The sequence below is a fragment of the Nerophis lumbriciformis genome, linkage group LG07 (genome assembly GCF_033978685.3).
Source record: "Nerophis lumbriciformis linkage group LG07, RoL_Nlum_v2.1, whole genome shotgun sequence".
NCBI classification, from domain to species: Eukaryota; Metazoa; Chordata; class Actinopteri; order Syngnathiformes; family Syngnathidae; genus Nerophis; species Nerophis lumbriciformis.
The window spans coordinates 38,863,148-38,884,501 of record NC_084554.2 but is presented as its reverse complement, the minus strand read 5'-3'; the positions used below and the strand labels follow the sequence as shown (position 1 = coordinate 38,884,501).

General features: G+C 39.4%; 1 protein-coding gene across 7 annotated transcripts in view; it reads left to right on the top strand.

Moving 5' to 3' along the window:
• myo3a (myosin IIIA) overlaps nt 1–21,354 on the top strand; it is a 71,258-nt gene that overhangs the window by 22,624 nt on the left and 27,280 nt on the right. For all 7 annotated transcript variants that reach the window (XR_009815735.1, XM_061965157.1, XM_061965155.1 and 4 more), the window contains 3 exons: nt 8,684–8,788; nt 8,911–9,010; nt 14,475–14,551. Coding sequence is in view for 6 of the 7 variants with exons in the window: in XM_061965157.1 (XP_061821141.1) it covers nt 8,684–8,788; nt 8,911–9,010; nt 14,475–14,551 (282 nt within the window). In the remaining variant the exon portion in view is untranslated. The remainder of the gene's footprint in view (nt 1–8,683; nt 8,789–8,910; nt 9,011–14,474; nt 14,552–21,354) is intronic.

Genomic DNA, 21,354 nt, shown 5'->3' with positions numbered 1-21,354 from the left:
CCAAAAGCGGCTTGAAGATGGTCTGTAAAACATGTAGACCACACGGAAGTGTTTTACATGTAGAAAACGTATCATAATATAACCCCTTTAATCCACCGGATATGAAAATATGAAAATTGACTTGAATAGATCATTGACAGTGTCCCTTATCGTCTGGTCCGCCTTTTGGACCAAAACATACAGTAGTTAGCTTCATAGAGAGGTAGAGTTTTCATATTTTATTTTAAATGTCGACAGTGGTGGTCAAAAGTTTACATACACGTGCAAAGAACATAATGTCATGACTGTCTTGAGTTTCCAATAATTTCTACAACGCTTATTTTTTTGTGATAGAGTGATTGGAGCACATACTTGTTGGTCACAAAAAATATTCATGAAGTTTGGTTCTTTTATGAATGTATTATGAGTCTACTGAAAATGTGACCAAATCTGCTGGGTCAAAAGTATACATACAGCAATGTTAATATTTGCTTACATGTCCCTTGGCAAGTTTCACTGCAATAAGGCGCTTTTGGTAGCCATCAACAAGCTTCTGGTTGAATTTTTGACCACTCCTCTTGACAAAATTGGTTGGTTGTTTTTTTTATTTTTTATTTTTTGTCATAACAAAATACAATCATGTGTGCTTACGGACTGTATACCTGCAGACTGTATTGATCTATATTGACACGTTTGCATATTTGTGCTTAACCCCCAATTGCCCAAAGTCACCTGGGATAGGCTTCATCTCACTTGTGACCCTAGAGAAAGCACATTGATGGATGGTTTTCCAATATGCCGTACATGTCAAAGAAGGTGTCTTTTTGACTGGCGTATAGTCTAAAGCCTGGTTTACATGTGGACCTGAGGCCAACATGCAACCAATTTCAAAACTGCCAGGCTTTGTGTGACCATGGCCTTGATCCGCTGCGACCCCGGTTGACGTTTGCTCCATGGCGTGCAGACGACGCATGAACACGTGCAGATTAAAGGTCCACTTGTTCTTCACGCCACGTCTGGCCAACTTTGTGCAGCGATGGTTAAATCTGGCTGCAGATTATGTAAACCAGGTGGAGAGTGAGGGGTGTGTGTATGTGCGCGCAGTGTTTACCTGTAGGCCACCTGGGGGATTTGTTTTCAAGCCAGTTGGCATCACATAGTTTTTTGGAAGGAGAAAGGGGGCAGGCTCATGTGTCACGGGCTCCCTGCTGAGAGCAGCAGAGTGAGGATTTCTGTGTCCAAGGCGTGTCTCGGCCAATTAGATGATACACCTGCAGATTAGAGGCTTGCATGGCCTCCTTTTTACTTCAGAACATGCAAACTTCCTCATCTTTGCTGTTGATGTAAAAGTTCAAGGTGGGGAGGTGGTGAAAAGAGACTTACCTCCCGCCCTCCACTTCTTCATCTCTCATATTTCATCTTCTGCTGCAGCGCCGGTGAAATGTCAAACCTGTAATGGAGGTCAACTTTGGAGCAGACAAGTGTTTGTTGTGTTGGATGTTGCTTTTATTTTCCTTCTTTGTAGTTTGTGTTGTCGTCGTGATAAGTAAACCTACAGACATCTGGTGAGCGTGATTGATGGAGCGTATTTGCAAACATGAAGTTACATTTGCGTTCACGTGGCCTGAATTTAAATTAAAGTAGCTTATTCGGTGTTCGGTGCACTCGCATAGATCTAGGCAGGGCGTGAATATTTCGGCGTATGCAAATTGCAACAAATTATCATCAATGACAGTCTCACACACTCCAGAAAAATAGATGGGAAAAAAGGCCATTGGGACATATTTTGGCTCAAGGGTGATTGAGAGGTACGTCTGTATTTGCATAGCTTCCCTACTTCATTTGCAGACTCGTTCCCAAACTTTTCCTTGCAAAGTCTGCAGTGTAAACAACAGAATGACAGGTATGTTTTTTTCAGGGCCAATATACTGATATCGATTATTGGCAATCAAGGAGGCCAATTACCGAATTTTGGAGCCGATATTCATTTGCAGTAAAAGTTAGCTAAACATGAATGGTATACACCTGGACAAGGCTTTCAATTTATTTTACTTTTTAATTTCTAGGAAATGTCAGACCAGTAGCAACATGTTTTATGCAGCGCTAATGTTATGGTTATGGTCGCAGCCAAAAACATCAGGTAAGTTCACAAACACACATTTGCATTTCAAATTTTGGAAATTCTCCTGGGAAAACCTTATTTTTTTGCAATTTTATAGCAGTTTATGGATATACATTATGAGGTTTTTTTCATGAGGAACCCAGAAATACTGTGAACATTTTAGTAAAAACAATCTGGGCTCCTTCACATAGCTAGTTGAGACATTTTTCAAGCTAGCTGACATTATTTCCTCGAATGTTTACAGAAAGTATGAGAATATGTGAGCTGCTGCCTAAGTCTCCCCTTTGTCATCCATATCTGTCGTGTTATTTGATTGAATCAAGGAGCATGAAACCCGCAGCACTCCTTTTAGTGAGCCCAAGGCTCCGAGTGTTGCGAACAGAAGCTTGTCGAGTGACTTCATTGCTTCAGTAGCGGAAACAAACAAAGCGAGAACGGGAAGACGCCAAGAAAGAAAGACAAAAACTGGATTTCTCGGCAAAAATTTGAAATTTTGACAGGTTAGCAGAGGAGACGTACTGTATTTTTCGGATTATAAGTCGCAGTTTTTTTCATAGTTTGCGACATATACTCTGGTGCCACTTATGTGTGAAATTATTAACACATTACCGTAAAATATCAAATAATATTATTTATCTCATTCGCGTAAGAGACGAAGCAAATGTCCGCAATCGTCACACACACGTCAGCAATCGTCACACACGTCAACCAATAAGAATTCGGCGGGGGCGGGTCATGGCAGAAGTGCATTGTGCGTCATGGCAGAAGTGCATTGTGGGTCATGGGATGCTAACTGCTGCTACGTCCGTAGCTATTAAAATGAATTATTTCAACATTGGCGGTAACTTATAAAAACTGAGAAGGGCTGAACTAAAATGGCACAGAAAAGGAAATCATATACTGCAGATTACACGCCGGACGTAGTGAAATATGCAGCAGAAAACGGCGATCGAGCAGCAGAAAGAAAGGAAACGGCGCATACTAGAGGCGACACCGGGGAGGAAGATTTCATCGGATTTAGCGATCGGGAGTGACAGATTGTTTGGTAAACGTATAGCATGTTCTATATGTTATAGTTATTTGAATGACTCTTGCCATGATGTGTTGCGTTAACATACCAGGCACGTTCTCAGTTGGTTATTTATGCGTCATATGGCGTACACTTATTCAGCCTGTTGTTCACTATTCTTTATTTATTTTAAATTGCCTTTCAAATGTCTATTCTTGGTGTTGGATTTTATCAAATAAATTTCCCCCCAAAATGCGGCTTATACTCCAGTGTGACGTATATATGTGTTTTTCCTTCTTTATTGTGCATTTTCCGCCGGTGCGACGTATACTCCGGAGCGACTTATAGTCCGAAAAATACGGTACTGCAGAAGGGAAAGGGGCGGGGAAGACCGCAGAAGAATTCTCACGCGAACGCAAATAAATGTTCTGTCGGATATCAAAACATATTTGGGGAGAATTATTGACATTGAGAGTAATTTTTATTCTTAAATGACTTAAAAAAAATAAAATAAAATTGGGCTCCAGCAAAGAAATAACCTTTCTCATGCAGGGCAAACTGGCTGGTGCGTGAGAAGTCAGCATTATCTGTTTCACTGTTGTTGTTTTTTATTGCTAAATAGTGGTATCATATGTGTATATATTCCATCTGCTGATGTAGTTCTGTTGTCCATCCATCCATCCATCTATCCATTTTCTACCGCTTGTAATTGTTAAAAAACAAACAAACGTCAAAATGCCAAATATCGATGCCGATAATTGGTCGATCTCTGCTGTAAACGTGCTAAACAATCCTGTGGCTGAAATGACAGTGGCTATAGCAGTGTGGTGGAGGGCTCTAGTCTAGAGTACATGCACATGGGGTTTAGTCATGATGAAGAGGAAGCAGCAAGGTGGTCGTTCTCCATGGATACTGGCCCCCCCACGGCCCCCAAACTGTAATTCCCCCCACCCCCCATGAGCTCTGCTGAGAAGAGCCTGCTCATTAACAACAAGCTGCATCTTCCACTTCGTCAGTGTTTGCTTTTTTTGTCGTGCTCACTCAGGAAGCGGGTGCACTTTCATGTGTCCGTTGCATGCCAATTTAGCAGGCGGGCAGCTGCAAAGTGCTTCAAAGAAAGCAGAGGAGGCCTGGGGGGGGACTTTTTATTCTGTAATCAGAAATGAAAACCAAATGATTTACATGTGCATATCAAGGGAATGCTTCCAAGGAAACGTTAAAAGGAGGCTTGGCTTTGATAAGATGCATGTTCCCTGAAATGTTAAGTCACAATGTGAAGTTGGAACTCTCATCAGGTTACATTAAAAACAAAAAACTCTGCCTAGATCAAATTTAAAGAAAAAGATAAAACTAAATTTTACTGACAAAAGAAATCATTACACCCACTGGTACTGGTGCATGAAAGATGGATGAGTCAGCGTTGTTTCATCTTGTACATTTGTTTCATCCACTTGTGCTACCTTGATGAGCGGAAAGTTAATTTGCATGACTGAACAAGCGCCAGAGCTCATTAGTGATGGAGAATATGCCCCTCAATATTCAATGTATGTAAACCACCAGTCTTTGAAAGAAACGTGACATTTAAGATGTGCTGTATGGACGACAGGTGTTTTCTCGCACATATGTCATGCAACGATGCCACAAACGCCTGGAAATATTTGTATAGGTGTCATTGTAAACCACAAAATATGTTAAAAATGTGTGTTTTTATGTCTAATTAGTTGAAACGTTTGGATAATTTAACTTGCAAACTATAGATCAGGGGTGTCAAACTCATTTTAGCTCAAGGGCCACATGGTTAGTGGGCCGGACTGGTAAAATAACGACAATTTCAGATTGTTTTCTTCGTTTGAAAATAGACCAAGCACATTCTGAAAATGTAGAAATCCTAATGTTTTTTGTTGGTTTTTTTACACTTACATGTTGCGGTTAATATTCTATCTTCATTTGTTGTTATTTATACTTTCTGAATAAATGATGTGATAATGTAATGTCTAGGTTTGGTTGGTTCTGGCAGAGTTTTAAAATGCTCCAATTGGTGTTGATTTTCAATCTATCAAAAGATGAAATTAAAATCAAAATCAAATTACAGGATATTATTAATTTAATTTTCTAATTTTCCTTAATCAATGGTATACTAACATCTTGTGGTTTATTCTGTGCATATGTAACATTATCTGCCAAAAAACTTGTGAATTTAGACAAATTTCATTAATCACACATTCGATTAGAAGAAGATACATATTATACAGTATTTATGTACACAAAATGTACAGATTATCAACAGCATTTATTTGAGTAGAAATGTTGCAAGTTACATTACCAACAACATCTTTGACGATGAAAGCATGAACGTAACATTCCACATTTTGTATATCCATCCATCCATCTTCTTCCGCTGATCTGAGGTCGGGTCGCGGGGGCAGCAGCCTAAGAAGGGAAGCCCAGACTTCCCTCTCCCCAGCCAGCTCTTCCCGGGGGATCCCGAGGCGTTCCCAGGCCAGCCGGGCATAGTCTTCCCAACGTGTCCTGGGTCTTCCCCGTGGTCTTCTACCGGTCAGACGTGCCCTAAACATCTCCCGAGGGAGGCGTTTGGGTGGCATCCTGACCAGATGCCCGAACCACCTCATCTGGCTCCTCTCGGTGTGGAGGAGCAGCGGCTTTATTTTGAGCTCCTCCCGGATGGCAGAGCTTCTCACCCTATTTCTAAGGGAGAGTCCCGCCACCCGGCAGAGGAAACTCATTTCGGCCGCTTGTACCCGTGATCTTGTCCTTTCGGTCATAACCCAAAACTCCTGACCATAGGTGAGGATGGGAAGGTAGATCGACCGGTAAATTGAGAGCTTTGCCTTCCGGCTCAGCTCCTTCTTCACCACAACCGATCGATACCGCGTTCGCATTACTGAAGACGCCGCACACGCCTGTCGATCTCACGATCCACTCTTCCCTCACTCGCGAACAAGACTCAGAGGTACTTGAACTCCTCCACTTGGGGCAGGGTGTCCTCCCCAACCCGGAGATGGCACTCCACCCTTTTCCGGGCAAGAACCATGGACTCGGACTTGGAGGTGCTGATTCTCATCCAAGTCGCTTCACACTGGACTGCGAACCGATCCAGTGAGAGCTGAAGATCCTGGCCAGATGAATCCATCAGGACAACATCATCTGCAAAAAGCAGAGACCTAATACTGCAGCCATCAAACCGGATCCCCTCAACGCCCTGACTGCGCCTAGAAATTCTGTCCATAAAAGTTATGAACAGAATCGGTGATAAAGGGCAGCCCTGGCGGAGTCCAACCATCACTGGAAACGTGTCCGACCTACTGCCGGCAATGCGGACCAAGCTCTGACACTGATCATACAGGGAGCGGACCGCCACAATCAGACAGTCCGATACCCCATACTCTCTGAGCACTCCCCACAGGACCTCCCGAGGAACACGGTCGAATGCCTTCTCCAAGTCCACAAGCACATGTACCTCTCCAGTACACCTGAATAGACCTCACCGGGAAGGTTAGTAACAGTATACATTTTGTATACTGTTACTAAAAAGCAGCGTCAGTACCTAGTGTCCAAACACGGAAGTGTTGCCTTTATCTCAACACGGCACATAGCTCCGCCCCTCTAAAGACATGCGTGCTGGAGTGGCAGGGTATACAAAGAATTGCTAGTGTGAGTCGCGACATCCAGTTGACACATTTAGAGCAGCAGTTTGTTTTTATTAAAACATTTCAGCTAATTTTTATACCTAGCAAACTCATCTCGCGGGCCGGATAAAACCTGTTGGCAGGCCTGATCCGGCTCACGGGCCATACGTTTGACACCCCTGCTGTAGATTATTAGCTTATTTTCACACTTACAATTTAAGCTTCCATACATAATGTAGTAAAGAATAATAATATAATATATATAATATTGATTTCAATTAGTATACATTTGCCAAATCGGTTACAATGTTTTTTTTTAATTAAAATTACAAGAAAGGTCTTTTATTTTAAGAATTCTTTTGGGGTGCTGATAAAAAAGTTACCTCAAAATTAGTTTTTTGCTGTAAGATTATGCATTATGCTAAAACTATCAAAACAATTTCAAGATTGTTCGCTTTTTTGTTAAAAAAAATACAGAAAGGACTTGTTTAAATTTATTTTCAAATTTTTTAAAAAATGTTTTAGCTGCTGATACAAATGTTACCTTAAATATATTTTTGCCAATATATTGTAAGATTATGCAAAATATACCAAATCCTTGTCAACATTTTCCTCCTATTCATTAAAAATCGATCGAAATAACTTTTTTTGTAAGAAATTACTTTTTTTTTTTATTGCAAGAAAGAACTGATACAAAAATTACCTCAAAGAGTATTTGATCTTTGCCGTAAGATTATGCAAAATCTTCTGAACCGATTTCAACATTTCCCCCTTTTTGTTAAAAATTGCTCGGAAGGATTTATTTATTTGTTAAAAAAACAAAAAACGATTTTTTTGCTGCTAATAGAAATGTTATGCCCAACAATGATTTATTTTTGCTATAAGATTATGCATAAACTACCAAACCAATTGATGTATTATTCCCTTTTTATTGACCGTGTAAGAAATGTATTTATTTATTTATTTTCTTTTTTTTGGGTGCTGAAACATTACATTTAGACCTCCAAAGATAATTTCTTCTTTGCAGAAAGATTGTGTAAAACCGATGAACCAATTAAAATTCAGTATTTTCCATTTTTATGAACATGGCAAGAAATTACTTATTTTGGTGCTGATCCAAATGGTGATTATTTGGCCTTGTGCCACTCTAATTTAGTTTAGCTCATCTGCTATGTTCTGTCTGCATTAGCGCTACAGGGGAGATGTTTTTATCCCCAGTAACCTTATTCTGCACATGTATTGGCTAATTATTATACTTTTGTTTTTCAAGAGCGGGAAATTAGTGTAATTATAAAAGAACAAGTGTTCAGCACATAACGAGATACAAGCAAAGTTTCCTCTCTAATCAAAAATGTTTTGGCGTTTTCCTATCCGTCTGGAGCTTAAGATGTTCATTCAAATGCAAAATATAAACACGTCCGTGTTGACAAACAAATGTGCAGAATGTTAGCATTGCTGCTCCGCTGAGTGACTCTTTGGAGCGTCTTATTTTCCTTCCACCTTCAGTATCTCTCGAAGAAAAGCTCCAAATGAGGGGTTATTATCGTTGCCTAGGCAACCTAATGGGTAATTTTCTGTTCTTTTGCGAGAGGGTTTGTCGTTGACGTTTGAGTCAGACAACAGTCTATAAACACAGAAAGATGGGGAGGAACTGGGCCACACTGGCTTTTAATCTTTTGTGTGATTCTATAAAGAAATGTCAGTTTGTACTGTAGATAGCTGTTTGATAATTTTCTCTCTTAGTCATCAGATTATCGACGTAGGGAATTTTCCTATTCTTCTCCTCCCACTAAGCTGACAGTCGAAAGATAAGCGGCGAGATCAAACATCCTTGTCGAGCCCACCTGATATTCCAGGAGATTTGTCCTCACATTGTCCACCGAAACCGCTGACTCTGTTTTTTGTTTTGTTTTGTTGTATTTGTAGCTCTGCAATGGCGGCTCTGTAACGGACCTGGCCAAAGGCATGCTAAAGAGGGGGGAGCGGATGGATGAAGCCATAATTGCCTTCATCCTGCATCAAGCCCTCATGGTGAGGTTTCCATGTGCACCCTCCCCAAATAGATGGCATGAATGAAAAGAGTATAAATGGCATCATTTAGAAGGCAGGTGCTTGTCAAAGCTGTTAACCTCCCTCCTCCCTCCCCTCTAAAGGGTCTCCAGCACCTGCACGTCAACCACACCATCCACCGGGACGTCAAGGGCAACAACATCCTGCTGACCACGCATGGCGGCATTAAACTGGTGGACTTTGGTATGTGTCTTTTGCCCCCCTCTCACTGCTTATCATTATTTGGGGGACCAGTGTCATTAGCCAAAGCCATCGGGCCGCTAATGACGTTCCTAGGGGTCCATTTTTGTCCCTTGAGGTACAAACTGCACTAATTTACCCCTTTAGGGTCATTAATTGGACCTTATAACTGTTAGTACCGATAACTCAAACATGTAACAGTTAAGGTACATTTAAGCTTTGTTTTACAGCAGTTAGGCAAGCAAACATTCTATATGATAGAAGCCCCGATTTGGAACGTCCCCATTGACGCACATCCCCCCATTCCCTCCGCCTGTCTTCATTACAACTAAAACCTTCCCAGTGTACACAAGTATGTTTGCATTTAGGCTGCAAATTGTGAGTTTCTCTTAAAAGCTTTTTGTCCCTCCTTAACAGTAAAGTGCACATCTCTTATTATACACGAGTAAGGGGGCAGGGGGTGTTAATGGAGCCCTTTTTAAATATGTGATTGTGAAGTTGTTCTACATCCTGCTCTCAAAGGCTTTTGTAACAGTCTGTCACACCTCTATTTTGAGTGCAGAAAATGTGAAAAGGGACATATTACTACAAATTTCTGAGCAATTACCTTTTTCACCCTAAACACAGATATAGTCGGGCACAACTGTTTTTTTCCCCAGGGAATTAGCGGGAAAAAAATGCTTAAAAAAGCAAGCAATGTATTGCACAACACAACCAATATTGGAGTAGCGGTAAGCAGCAAACTGTTCAGTTAGCATCATGAGTGTGGCAAGTGTACCCCCCTGCTAACTGAGTAACGCAATCGACATTTTAAGGCGCACGGGATAGATAAAGCTGATGATACAAGGGTACCTCAACTTAAGAGTGTTTTGATATAGGAGCCGTCTCTCAGCTAATTGAAGTAAAATTGTAAATTATGTTTATATAGCGCTTTTTTTTCTCTAGTGACTCAAAGCGCTTTGCATTGAGAAACCCATTATCTACGTTTATGCTACATTTAAACCAGTGTGGTGGCATTGGGAGCAGATGGGTAAAGTTTCTTGCCCAAGGATGGCGGAAGCTGGCATCACACCTGTAACCGTCAAGTTTTTGGCTGGCCCCTCTACCATCTGAGCCACGCCGCCCCAATTGCAAGCAAAAATTTGAGATACTAGCATCCCCGCCATGTGTTGGCATGACAAAAGTCACAGTGAACCCTGTAAGATCCAACCAAAACATCTGTTCTTGCTCGGTAGCATTAGCTTCTAGTTAGAGATCAACATTCTTTGTTTTCCAAACCATGGGAAGGAAGAAAGTGATTGTGAAGGACAGTGCTTAGAAGAAGAAGTGTATGATATTCATTGAATTAAAATAATAATCAAAAACATGACTCCGTGTTGTCACCTTGGCGGAGGAATTCGGGCGTAAATCACTTCTAGTTTGCACCATACTGAAGCAGAATGAGTCTAATGCCAGCCAAGAATATTAAAATAATATCTAAACGGCGTACATTAATCAATGAAAATATGGAGAAGCTGCTGATGGTGTGTTTGATGGAGAAGCAGCTGGAAGGAGATACCGTAGAAGTCCACTCTCCAATAAGGCTGTACATTATTTAGTACTGTAGTTGTTACTGTACTACATTCTTTTGTATTGTTTTTATACAATGTTTATCTAAACGTTAGTTTTTCTTTTGAAAGGCATGTTACATGTTAAGATTGTGTTGTTTTAGTGGAAAAAGTAGCAATTAAATTCATTTCAACTGGAGACGTTGGTTTGAGATACAATGTTTTTAGATAAGAGCTCCGTCACAGAACCAGTAAGTTGAGGTGCTAATGTCAAATGTGATTACTTCCTTAAAACTACACCAGGAAGTTGCCTACAGCCATCGCAGTTATTAAACACGATATGTTTTAACCTAATTAGAGACCCCAATGGTTATTTGCAACTGTAGGAGACTCAATGAGTATACATACAGTTAATTGGAGCATGGTATTTACAACTTTTGAATGCATCAGGAAGAAGAGGCTAGGAGTTATTTCAACAAGCTGATGGTGGGAAAAGTAACTTACTCCTACCGAAAAAAATAAAAATAGATGGTGCTCTTTTCTCACAGCAGTGTTAACGTTAGCATTTTTGTATATTGGCATTCATATTTTCTCGTCAATGCTCAGTCAGTACATATTTGTTTGCATTCATAAATGGGGGTGGTTGATGAAAAAGCGCCACCGCCGTCCTGACGCAATTGAAACGCCCTTGAGCAAGGACGTCAGGAGCAGTGAAGCGGCCTGATAAGCGTGCCCCATCCCGGGGGTGCCTCCTACCTGCCTGGAAACGATGCGGCGCCAGTTGCCGGCGAGAGAAGCTGACACTGCTGACACTTATCAGCTATATAGTCTCGTCCAATCACAGCCGTCAGAACATTTCAAGTCAGCAGGAAGAAATTTGTGCGGCCCTGACGAAAGCGTTAAAAAAACCCCCCATAAAAACGGGAAGTTGGTTTGGGGTGCTGAACTGCGTCACGGAGGGATTATTCTTTTTTTTTTTCTTCTCCTGTGGAGGGGCTCGTGCTACGCTAAGCAGCGAAGCAGATAAAACCCCCGCAGTGACTCATCACGAACAAAATAGGAGATGGACTCACTTAGAGCAGCTGAAGTTCATGAATATTCTAATTGGCGTTACAGTATAGCTGCATGATAATCATGTTTATTATTATTTTTATATTTATACGAATGACGTGCGGCCAGGCAGGCTGCGACAGCTTTTTGAAGGAGCGCTAACAACAGTGTTTGTGTGTTTTGATGCTTGTGTCACGTTTTTACACTCATGGAGAAGAGTGGGTGGATGTGATGAAGCTGTGTGGTTAACATCCTTCTAATCCCCTTAAATATTTGACACGGTACTATAATCTTCCTCAGTGTGTTGCCGTCATGAGTAATGAGTAACACGATGAGTCAAGTAGTCTTCAAATAACATTTAAGCGCCTGTATCATTGTTTTCGTGATTTTTAACTCCAAATATGTTATTCATTGGACTCTTGAAAGTACAAACATGTTGCTTGTTTTTCTGATTTTAGAACTTTTAAATCTTACTGAATTATTTTGGGTTTTTGTTGATGCACACAAAAATGCCAGAAAGAGTGTTTTTTTGTGGCCCCATTTAGCTCTTTAACATTACTTGTCCAACACGTTATAGGGCTGACTGTAGCCAAATGAGTTTTGTAATAGTTGTTCCCAGCCACATTGTGCTTCGAAGTTTGTGGCTTGTATATAGATGACTACTGTACGTGCGTGTTATTTCATGTCCACAGGGCCTTCCTAATGTTAAAAGCCGTATTTAGAAAGTCGTAAACAGGTTTTTTTATGCTCTAGGAATGAAAATAATCATTTTATAATTAATTTACTGCCACCAATAATCGCGATAAGCAAGGTTTTACTGTATTCTTTTTGGTGACCGGAAGTAGTTAAATGGTTTATATGAAAAGGTAAAAAATAGGTTGATAGTTCCACGTGGAAATGAAAGTGTTCGATAGATCCTACTGCAGTGAAGCCAATACAAAACTATGTTGCTTCGGCATTAATTGAAAAGGTAAAACACATAAAATGGGCAAATAATATGAAAAAAAACAAATGTTCTTCAGACATATCTTTTGGGGATAAGTGTGGCTACAATATGAACTTAAAAGGGAACTGCACTTTTTATGGAATTTTGCTTATCGTTCACAATCATTATGAAAGACATGATGACGGATTGATTTTTTTTTATGCATTCTAAATATTACGCCTAAAAGTCCGCTTACAGCGGAGCCAATGGGAGCTCCATTATTCTGCCCATAAAATTATAAATAACCATTCAAAAAGCGCCAACAATACTCATTGGTGACTTGAATATCAACCAATTATTAGTGATATTGTTATAAACGCTATATCAGACAAACTATTTAGAGCGGTGCCGGGATCACTTCCAGGTGTGCCTATTTTGACATCATTGTGTGGTCTGCCGCTTTCTCGCTTCCCTGCTCCCTATATGTTTATTGTAGATCATAAATCATGCATCTTACCTGGACATGAGACGTTTGAGGAGGTACTCTGACAAGTGGGGACACCTTGACAAGCATATAGGGCCTGGAACTGGCGAGGACGACACGAAAAGTGCTTCCAAAAAAAGTGCTGTTCCCCTTTAAATGTACCCCAGTTATAGGTTACAGTTTGGTTAGTTTTGGACACAGTAAATGCAAAACATAAAAGTGCTTGGCTTTTCTGTAAACTTGATTTTGTAAATGTTACCATTTTTAAAAAATAACACAAATTGCTACCAGGTAAATTACCAAATACCATCCTTAAATCTCAAAATAACAAAGAATGAGATTGTATCTAATATATTCAAAGAACCCCTTTGACAATTTTTTTTTGTATCAACATTTCAGCTTTTTATTTTAACAAACAAATATAACAAACATTGTGCCTGTTTGTTATATTTTGCAAATGTTGGCCATTTCTCTTGTTGGATTGTATTTCTATATTGAACTACAGGCATCAAATGGCCCCAGGCCACATGTTGAACACCCCTGATTCACAACGTTTCTCTTTAAGAAAGTGCAACAATGCAGCAGTAGCATGACAGTTTAAACAGTGTGAAGGCAGGCCTTTGTTTTAATGGGAAGGCCAAGTGTTCCAAACAGGAGACTTTAGACTACACTCAGACAGACCCTATTGAGCCACAAGGGAAATTGTTTGATCGCAGTATCTCAGTTCGAAGAAGAAAATATTAAAGAACACTCAAGTAGACAACATAATTACAGATAGACAAAATAATTAAGTAAATACATGGCAAATGTACACTACATGCAGGAACAAAACACAGAGAAATAATGTAGCGAGAATAAACCAATATTATCTGCTCCAGAAAGGTGAGCTATTTTTTGGCACAATCGCGGGCATACCTCCTGCTAGCCAAATGCTGGACTCCACTGTATTTGAGTAGATGTGTAATGCAATAAATACTTTTTCAGTACGTGATGCAATAAATACTTCCTGTCACTTAATGTGGGAATGCTTTTGTACTGTATCAAAAATTTGATTACGAATACAGTACTACCTTCGAGACTAGGTTAGCATTGCTTTTTTTATTACAGTTCTTATGTGCATATAATCTTTTCTATCATGTTTTTCTTTCTTGATCCTTTCCTGACATAAATATATATCAATGTCATTTGCACTTGAATCAGAAAACCGACCACATTGCTGCAGCTTGAGCTGAGCCAGCCCTTGTGCTTGTCACGTAACGCTGATTTGTCTGGACTCGACTCAAGTCGCATGTCAACACACACACATTTTGTTTGACATGTTTGTTTTTGGTTTTTTTGCAATTTAAAACAAGTTTTTCTTATGTCAAATATTCCACTGTCAGGAGGGACGTATACTCCTTGTTGCCATAGTGACAGATTTTTGCTCGCATAAGTGAAGTGCGCATGTTGGTTTCCTTGCAGGTGTTTCAGCCCAGCTGACAAACACCCGCCTGAGGAGGAACACCTCGGTGGGAACGCCCTTCTGGATGGCGCCAGAGGTGCGTGCTGTCCCTTGTCTTTCCGCTACATTAGCCTGGAGTACATCCCAGTGAGCCGATGTTAATAATCGCCAAGTGATAAGGCATTCTCATCATCACTCTTCACTCGCCTAATCAAGTCTGGACAGATAAACTGGCTTTTTTTTTAAAAAAAAACCTGAATTACACAGAAGCAGTCACACCTTCTGACCCGGCGATTTTATGGCGGGTTAAATGGTCAAAACGTTTGCTAAATTGTCTTCTTAACCGCGCGTTAGATTGTGTCTGAGTTCAGCTCACTCAAGCCATGGCCAAAATGCATTTTTTAAATTGCTCCGTATAGTTTTAAGTTGCTTTAAAATAATGGTTCAGGATTTTGTGATGTTACTTCCAGGGATGTATTTGGTACCGGTCCCTGGTCCAAAAAAGGTTGCGGACTCCTGACTTAAAGGGGTCATATTATGATTTTTTTGTCTACATTTAAAACACTTCCTTGTGATCTACATAACATGTAATGGTGGTTAATTAGTCGAAATGTTGCATAGATTGTTTTATAGATCATCTTCAAGGCACTTTCTTACCGTCTCTGCAGGATGCGCAGTTTTGTGGGTGGTCTTATTCATTTATTTTAATTTCTACCATATATGGAGATTTCTGTTGACGTCACCAGTGATAAAAACGTCACCAGTTTGACAAATACAAACGGTTCGTTCGGAGGAAATATGAAGAAAGGCAAGATAGTTTTATAAATAACTGCCATGCCTCCATGGTTTGATTTCACATTTTCAGGATTTATGCAGATCCCAAATACACAAAAGTAGTTACCAATGCATAAGAAACGTGGGTTTTGCTTAATAGATCCCCTTTAAAGGGAAACTGCACTTATTTGGGGCTTTTGCATTCACCAAAGTAAGAGTTAAAGCAACATTATAATAGAGGGCTACATATCTAACATTGATTTGGCTACTGATTTAATACAGTTTATCTGAGATTTGACCAGCAGCAATATTTTTAAGGCAAAATTAAGGATTTGAGACTAAATCTGAAGGATGATAAATGAATAAATAAATGGGTTGTACTTGTATAGCGCTTTTCTACCTTCAAGGTACTCAAAGCGCTTTTGACACTACTTCCACATTTACCCACTCACACACACATTCACACACTGATGGAGGGAGCTGCCATGCAAGGCGCTAACCAGCACCCATCAGGAGCAAGGGTGAAGTGTCTTGCTCAGGACACAACGGACATGACGAGGTTGGTACTAGGTGGGGATTGAACCAGGGACCCTCGGGTCGCGCACGGCCATTCTTCCACTGCGCCACGCCGTCCCAATGATCACTACTTCATTATAGAGCAAAGTCAAGTGGAAAGGTGTTTACTTTCACTGAAGACTAACACATGTCCAGCCCCTAGTAGAATCAGTGGTACTTTACTTAAGTCATGTGCAAAGCAACTAAGTTTTATTTTTTCTGTCTTTAAGCTTACAACGGGTTCCAAGTGTGTGGAAGCGTGCCACGATTATCCCTGTCTCTAAAAGCAGCAGACCTACCGCTTTGAATGACTTAATGCCAGTTGCTCTTACTGTGATGAAATGTTTTGAAAGAATTGTAAAGTTTCATCTTGCAACAGAAATCGAGCATGTACTCGATCCTATGCAGTTTGCCTATGGGGCACACGGAGGTGTGGGGGATGTTTCAACCACGCTTCTTGACATTCTATTTAAACATCTAGAGGGAAATAAAACCCACGCTAGACTTTTATTTGTTGAGTTTTCATCTGCTTTTAACACTATCCAACCTCACATCCTAGCCGAAAGGCTGATCAGGCATTTTAAACTGAGTTTTGATCTGGCTGGTTGGATTTTAGATTTTTTTAACTAATCGATCCCAACAAGTCAAGGTGAATGCATGGTATTTTATCTGAGTTATCACACTCTTCAACTGGCTCACCTCAAGGATGTGTGCTTTCAACCCTTCTTTTTAACCTGTACACAAACACATGCCAGAATAAGCATGCTAACAGGACGCTAGTGAAATTTGCAGATGACACGATTATTGTCAGTCTTCTCAGTGGAAATGAGTCTAGCCATGGTCCCGTTGTTAGTGAATTTGTGAGGAATCCTTTTTACACCTCAACATATATAAAACAAAGGACATGATTATTGATTTTAGAACCCAGTCTGTAGACTGTCTGGACAGCTACAAGTACTTTGGCACGGTCATAGACTCAAAGCTGACCTTCAAGATGAACTGCGAAGCGGTGTGTAAAAAGAGACACCAACGTCTTCATTGCCTGAGAAAACTGTCACATCTCCACATAGATAGAACCATGTTATCACTTTTTTATCGGGCATATATTGAATCGATTCTGTCTAAGGCTGCAGCTAACGATTATTTTTCTATCGATTAATCTATAGATTATTTTTTTCGATTAATCGGTTAATCTATAGATTATTTTTTCGATTAATCTATAGATTATTTTTCCTTTTACCGATTATTTTTTTTATTTAAAATGAAGATGAAAAAATAAATGTAGGCCAGTTTTTTCAAAAGGCATGGCTTTTATTTACAAAAAAAAAAGTATGGCCACTCAGTCAACATTGACAACAACATGACAAAATATTCTGTAACAATGTAAACATTTAACAAAATTAAAAGTAGCTTATTTGCTTTTAATGTGCAAATATAAAAGTAAACATCCAGTGCAAATCTTAATATTCTGCAATAGAATAAGCATTTCAAAAGTAAAAGTATTGCTTATTTTGCTTTAAAATGTGCAAAAATAAAGATAAACATCCAATTCAAAAAAGTGCAAAACGGAAATATTCTGTAACAGTGTAAACATTTCAACTAAAGTAAAAGTATTGCTTATTTGCTAAAATGTGCAAAAATAAAGATAAACATCCAATACAAAAAAGTGCAAAACGAAATATTCTGTAACAACAGTGTAAACATTTCAACAAAAGTAAAACTTTTGCTTATTTTGCTTAATAACACAACAATGATAGTATGATTAAAGTGAAAGTTAATTGTTCGTTTGTACATAGTATACGTAATTGTTAATGTTGTAAAAGGTATTTGCACAACTAATTAACGTTAGCATTAAAGAGGAGCGCGTCTTTGTAAACACTGAACAGGCACGCCAAACGCTCCTCTCAGAGCGAAACGGTGCTTTAGTTTATGAATTTACAACGCAGATACAAATGACACATTCATGTTTTTGTGTAATGATGACAACGTATACTCACGCGGACGATTGACTAGTTGATGGTGATGGCAAGAACGCTGCCGTTGTGCTGCTATGATAGGCCATTTCCGCTCGACACAGTGTGCATACAACAACATTATTAGCAGAGGTGGGTAGAGTAGCCAGAAATTGTACTCAAGTAAGAGTACTGTTACTTTAGAGATTTATTACTCAAGTAAAAGTAAGGAGTAGTCACCCAAATATTTACTTGAGTAAAAGTAAAAAGTATGTTGTGAAAAAACTACTCAAGTACTGAGTAACATACACACACACACATATATATATATATATATATATATATATATATATATATATATATATATATATATATATATATATATATATATATATATGTGTGTGTGTGTATATATACACACACACACACACACACACACACACACACACACACACACATATATATATATATATATATATATATATATATATATATATACATACATTGATATATACAGTATATAATTTATATTTATTTATTTTGCCGTTTTTGTTTACATGTTAAAGGTGTTTTAATAATTATACATGCATGTTTAACATATAGATTCCTTTCTTTCATGAAGACAAGAATATAAGTTGGTGTATTACCTGATTCTGATGACTTGCATTGATTGTAATCAGGAAGCAGTGCTTAACGTCCACGTTTTCAAATGGAGGAGAAAAAAAGTTCCTCCTTTCTGTCTAATACCACATGAAAGTGGTTGTTATTTGGCATCTTATTTGTCCACCTTCCATATTCATTTTTATACCCTTTACAAGAAATACATTGGCGGCAAACTCCGTAGCTTGCTAGCTTGTTTGCGCTGGCTTTCGGAGACTCTTATTTTGAAAGCGCAGGCACGATGGAGCGGGACTTTTATTGTGAAGACAGGAACTGTGCAGTCAGTCTTTATGGTTGAAATAAAAAAGGGTATTTTTTCCTTCACACTTTTGATTGATTGATTGGAACTTTTATTAGTAGATTGCACAGTACAGTACATATTCCGTACAATTGACCACTAAATGGTAACACCCGAAGTTAGCTCGGAGCCAGTCAGGTCATGTGACCCCTGGCTCTGTTTGATTGGTCCAACGTCACCAGTGACTGCATCTGATTGGTGGAACGAAGTGAAACGTCACCAGTAACGCAGGCACTTTGAAGGTCTGTCTGACAGACCAAAACAAACAAAGCGTGCATTAACAGATCGATAAAAATTAGTAGCGAGCTGAATGTAGATAAAAGTAGCGGAGTAAAAGTAGCGTTTCTTCTTAGGCCGTTTATTGAAATACTCCCACACTTTTGACGACTTTTGGCGTGCTTTTTTCCCCTCGCTCGCACCGCTCGCATCGTCTGCTTTGCGCTCCGCCATGACGGTAGTGTGACGTAAATATGCGACGCGTCGACGAACAAAAACGTCCTCGACGTATTTACGTAACCGATGACGTCGACTACGTCGACGCGTCGTTTCAGCCCTAATTCTGTCCTTCTCCCTGGTGTCATGGTTTGGTAGTTTGTCCTTGAGAAACAAGTCTGCACTAAATCAAATTGTAAAGTGGGCTAGTTAGCTTATAGGTGAGCCGCAACTCAACCTATCTGACATATATGCCACACAGCTGCAGCGCAAGGCGAGCTCTATTATTCACCACTGCACCCATCATCCTTTACGCAGTGAATTCCAACTCCTTCGCTCTGGTCGGCGGTTCATTGTTCCACTTTGTAGGACTAAACGATATATGAATACGTTTGTACCTGCTGCCATCACACGCTTAAATAAGGCTATCACATCTGTGATCTTATTTATTTATTATGCCATAGCACTTTAATCACAATGATTTTATTGGTTTGTTAGGTATTATATTTTATTGTTCTACAGTGTGCCTGGTATACTATAAGTTTGTGGATTTTTAAAATGTATTTGTTTTATATGATTTGTGTTTGCTTGCTTCATTCTGTCGACGCTGAATTACAAATGTCTGCGCAACTATTTTACCTCCAGGTACCATTAAAGAAACCTTGACCTTGACCTTGCCTATTGTCCAAAATCATTATGAGAGACAACACGTCTTTTTATTTTTATTTTTTAGAATTTTTGAAAGAACGCTTGCAAGATGCAGCTAATAGCAGTCACCGTTGTAGCCTTCAAAGCCCTCTAAAACAACTTCAAAACCCTCCCACGTTTTACATACACACTGTAAGTCTATATATAATGTAATAAACACGTTCATAACAATATGTATGTTCAATATTTACCATATTTTGGTAATTTTAAACATTGACACAGACTGATTTCTTCCGCGCATTGATTTCCGTTTTCTATAGCAGTGCACTTCTGGAACAAATGTGTGTTCCTATTGCCAGAAACAAATGTGAGTGTGTTCCAATCATGGCAGACTTGGTAGTAGACAATGAAGACGACAATTTTTGGACAAATGAGGATTCACAACCTTATCTTTTTTAAGCTGAATATGAACTACTGTTTCTAGAAGCGAGCACGAAGGAAGAGTGAGACGTTGGAGCAGACAGAAGCCGAGAGAGTGAAGTCGGCGTGATTTCGGTGCCGTAAATGTGGAGCTTGGACATAAATGGAGTGCTTATCCAAATAAACGGGGGGAAAATTCCCCGGCCAGCTGGACAAAACTTACTGTCCATCGAGTGAGTCACTATAATATTGATCATGATACATGCAACACATTATGCGTGTTATTACAACTACAGTACATGTGCTGTCGAGCAAGCAGTGTACAAACTAAACATAAAATGTGGGCTGATACTTTACAGATACTGTAATATGATTGTTCATGTTTTTCAGTCAGTACAGATTGGTGTCCTGTCGCAGTGTTGTGTATTACAAACTCAAACACGTTTCATGCTGACATAGAAGCTAGCTTATCTCTCGCCGTAGTTAGCTTTTACGGCTAATACCGAAGCATGCTGATGTGTCACTACGCTAGAAAAATAGTTCCTCAGTGTTTGCTCTGTGTCACCACACTTGGTTATTATACAGGTTACATAACGTAAATGAAATATTGTTGACGTTTTTAGAATGCATTTTTAAAAGGATTTAGAGGTAGAAGTGATTGCTCCCATTAGCTGCATTGCTAGCCAACTAGAACGAACCGATTTTTATATGTTAGGAAGCAAAAAAACCAAAAACCTTTTGTCCCCTTGTCTCTGATAAGTATTGTGAACGATAGACACAATTCCAAAAAAAACGAGTTGATACAGTTGCACACTATTGCCCCTTGGAGTGCAAAGTTGTAATAAGGCAAGCCTGGCAAGGCTCGCGATGTCGTTTTTCTGTATAAAATGTGGCTAAACCATCCTGTAAAACAGATTATTTTATACAGTATCTAATAGCTATAAGACTATTTACTTGTATGTATTTGTAATTGTATTTGAATTGGGCATTCATCTTCCACAAAATTCTTTAAAATGTTTTTGGGCCTGTTTAACTTCTAATCTTGCTGTAAGCCCAGTCATGTCTGCTGCATTTGTTTTTCACTAAGCAATATAATAAGCTTAATTTTGAGTAGTTGTTACATAATGCTTGTTTGTAGTGTGTTCATTGAACTGATTTCCA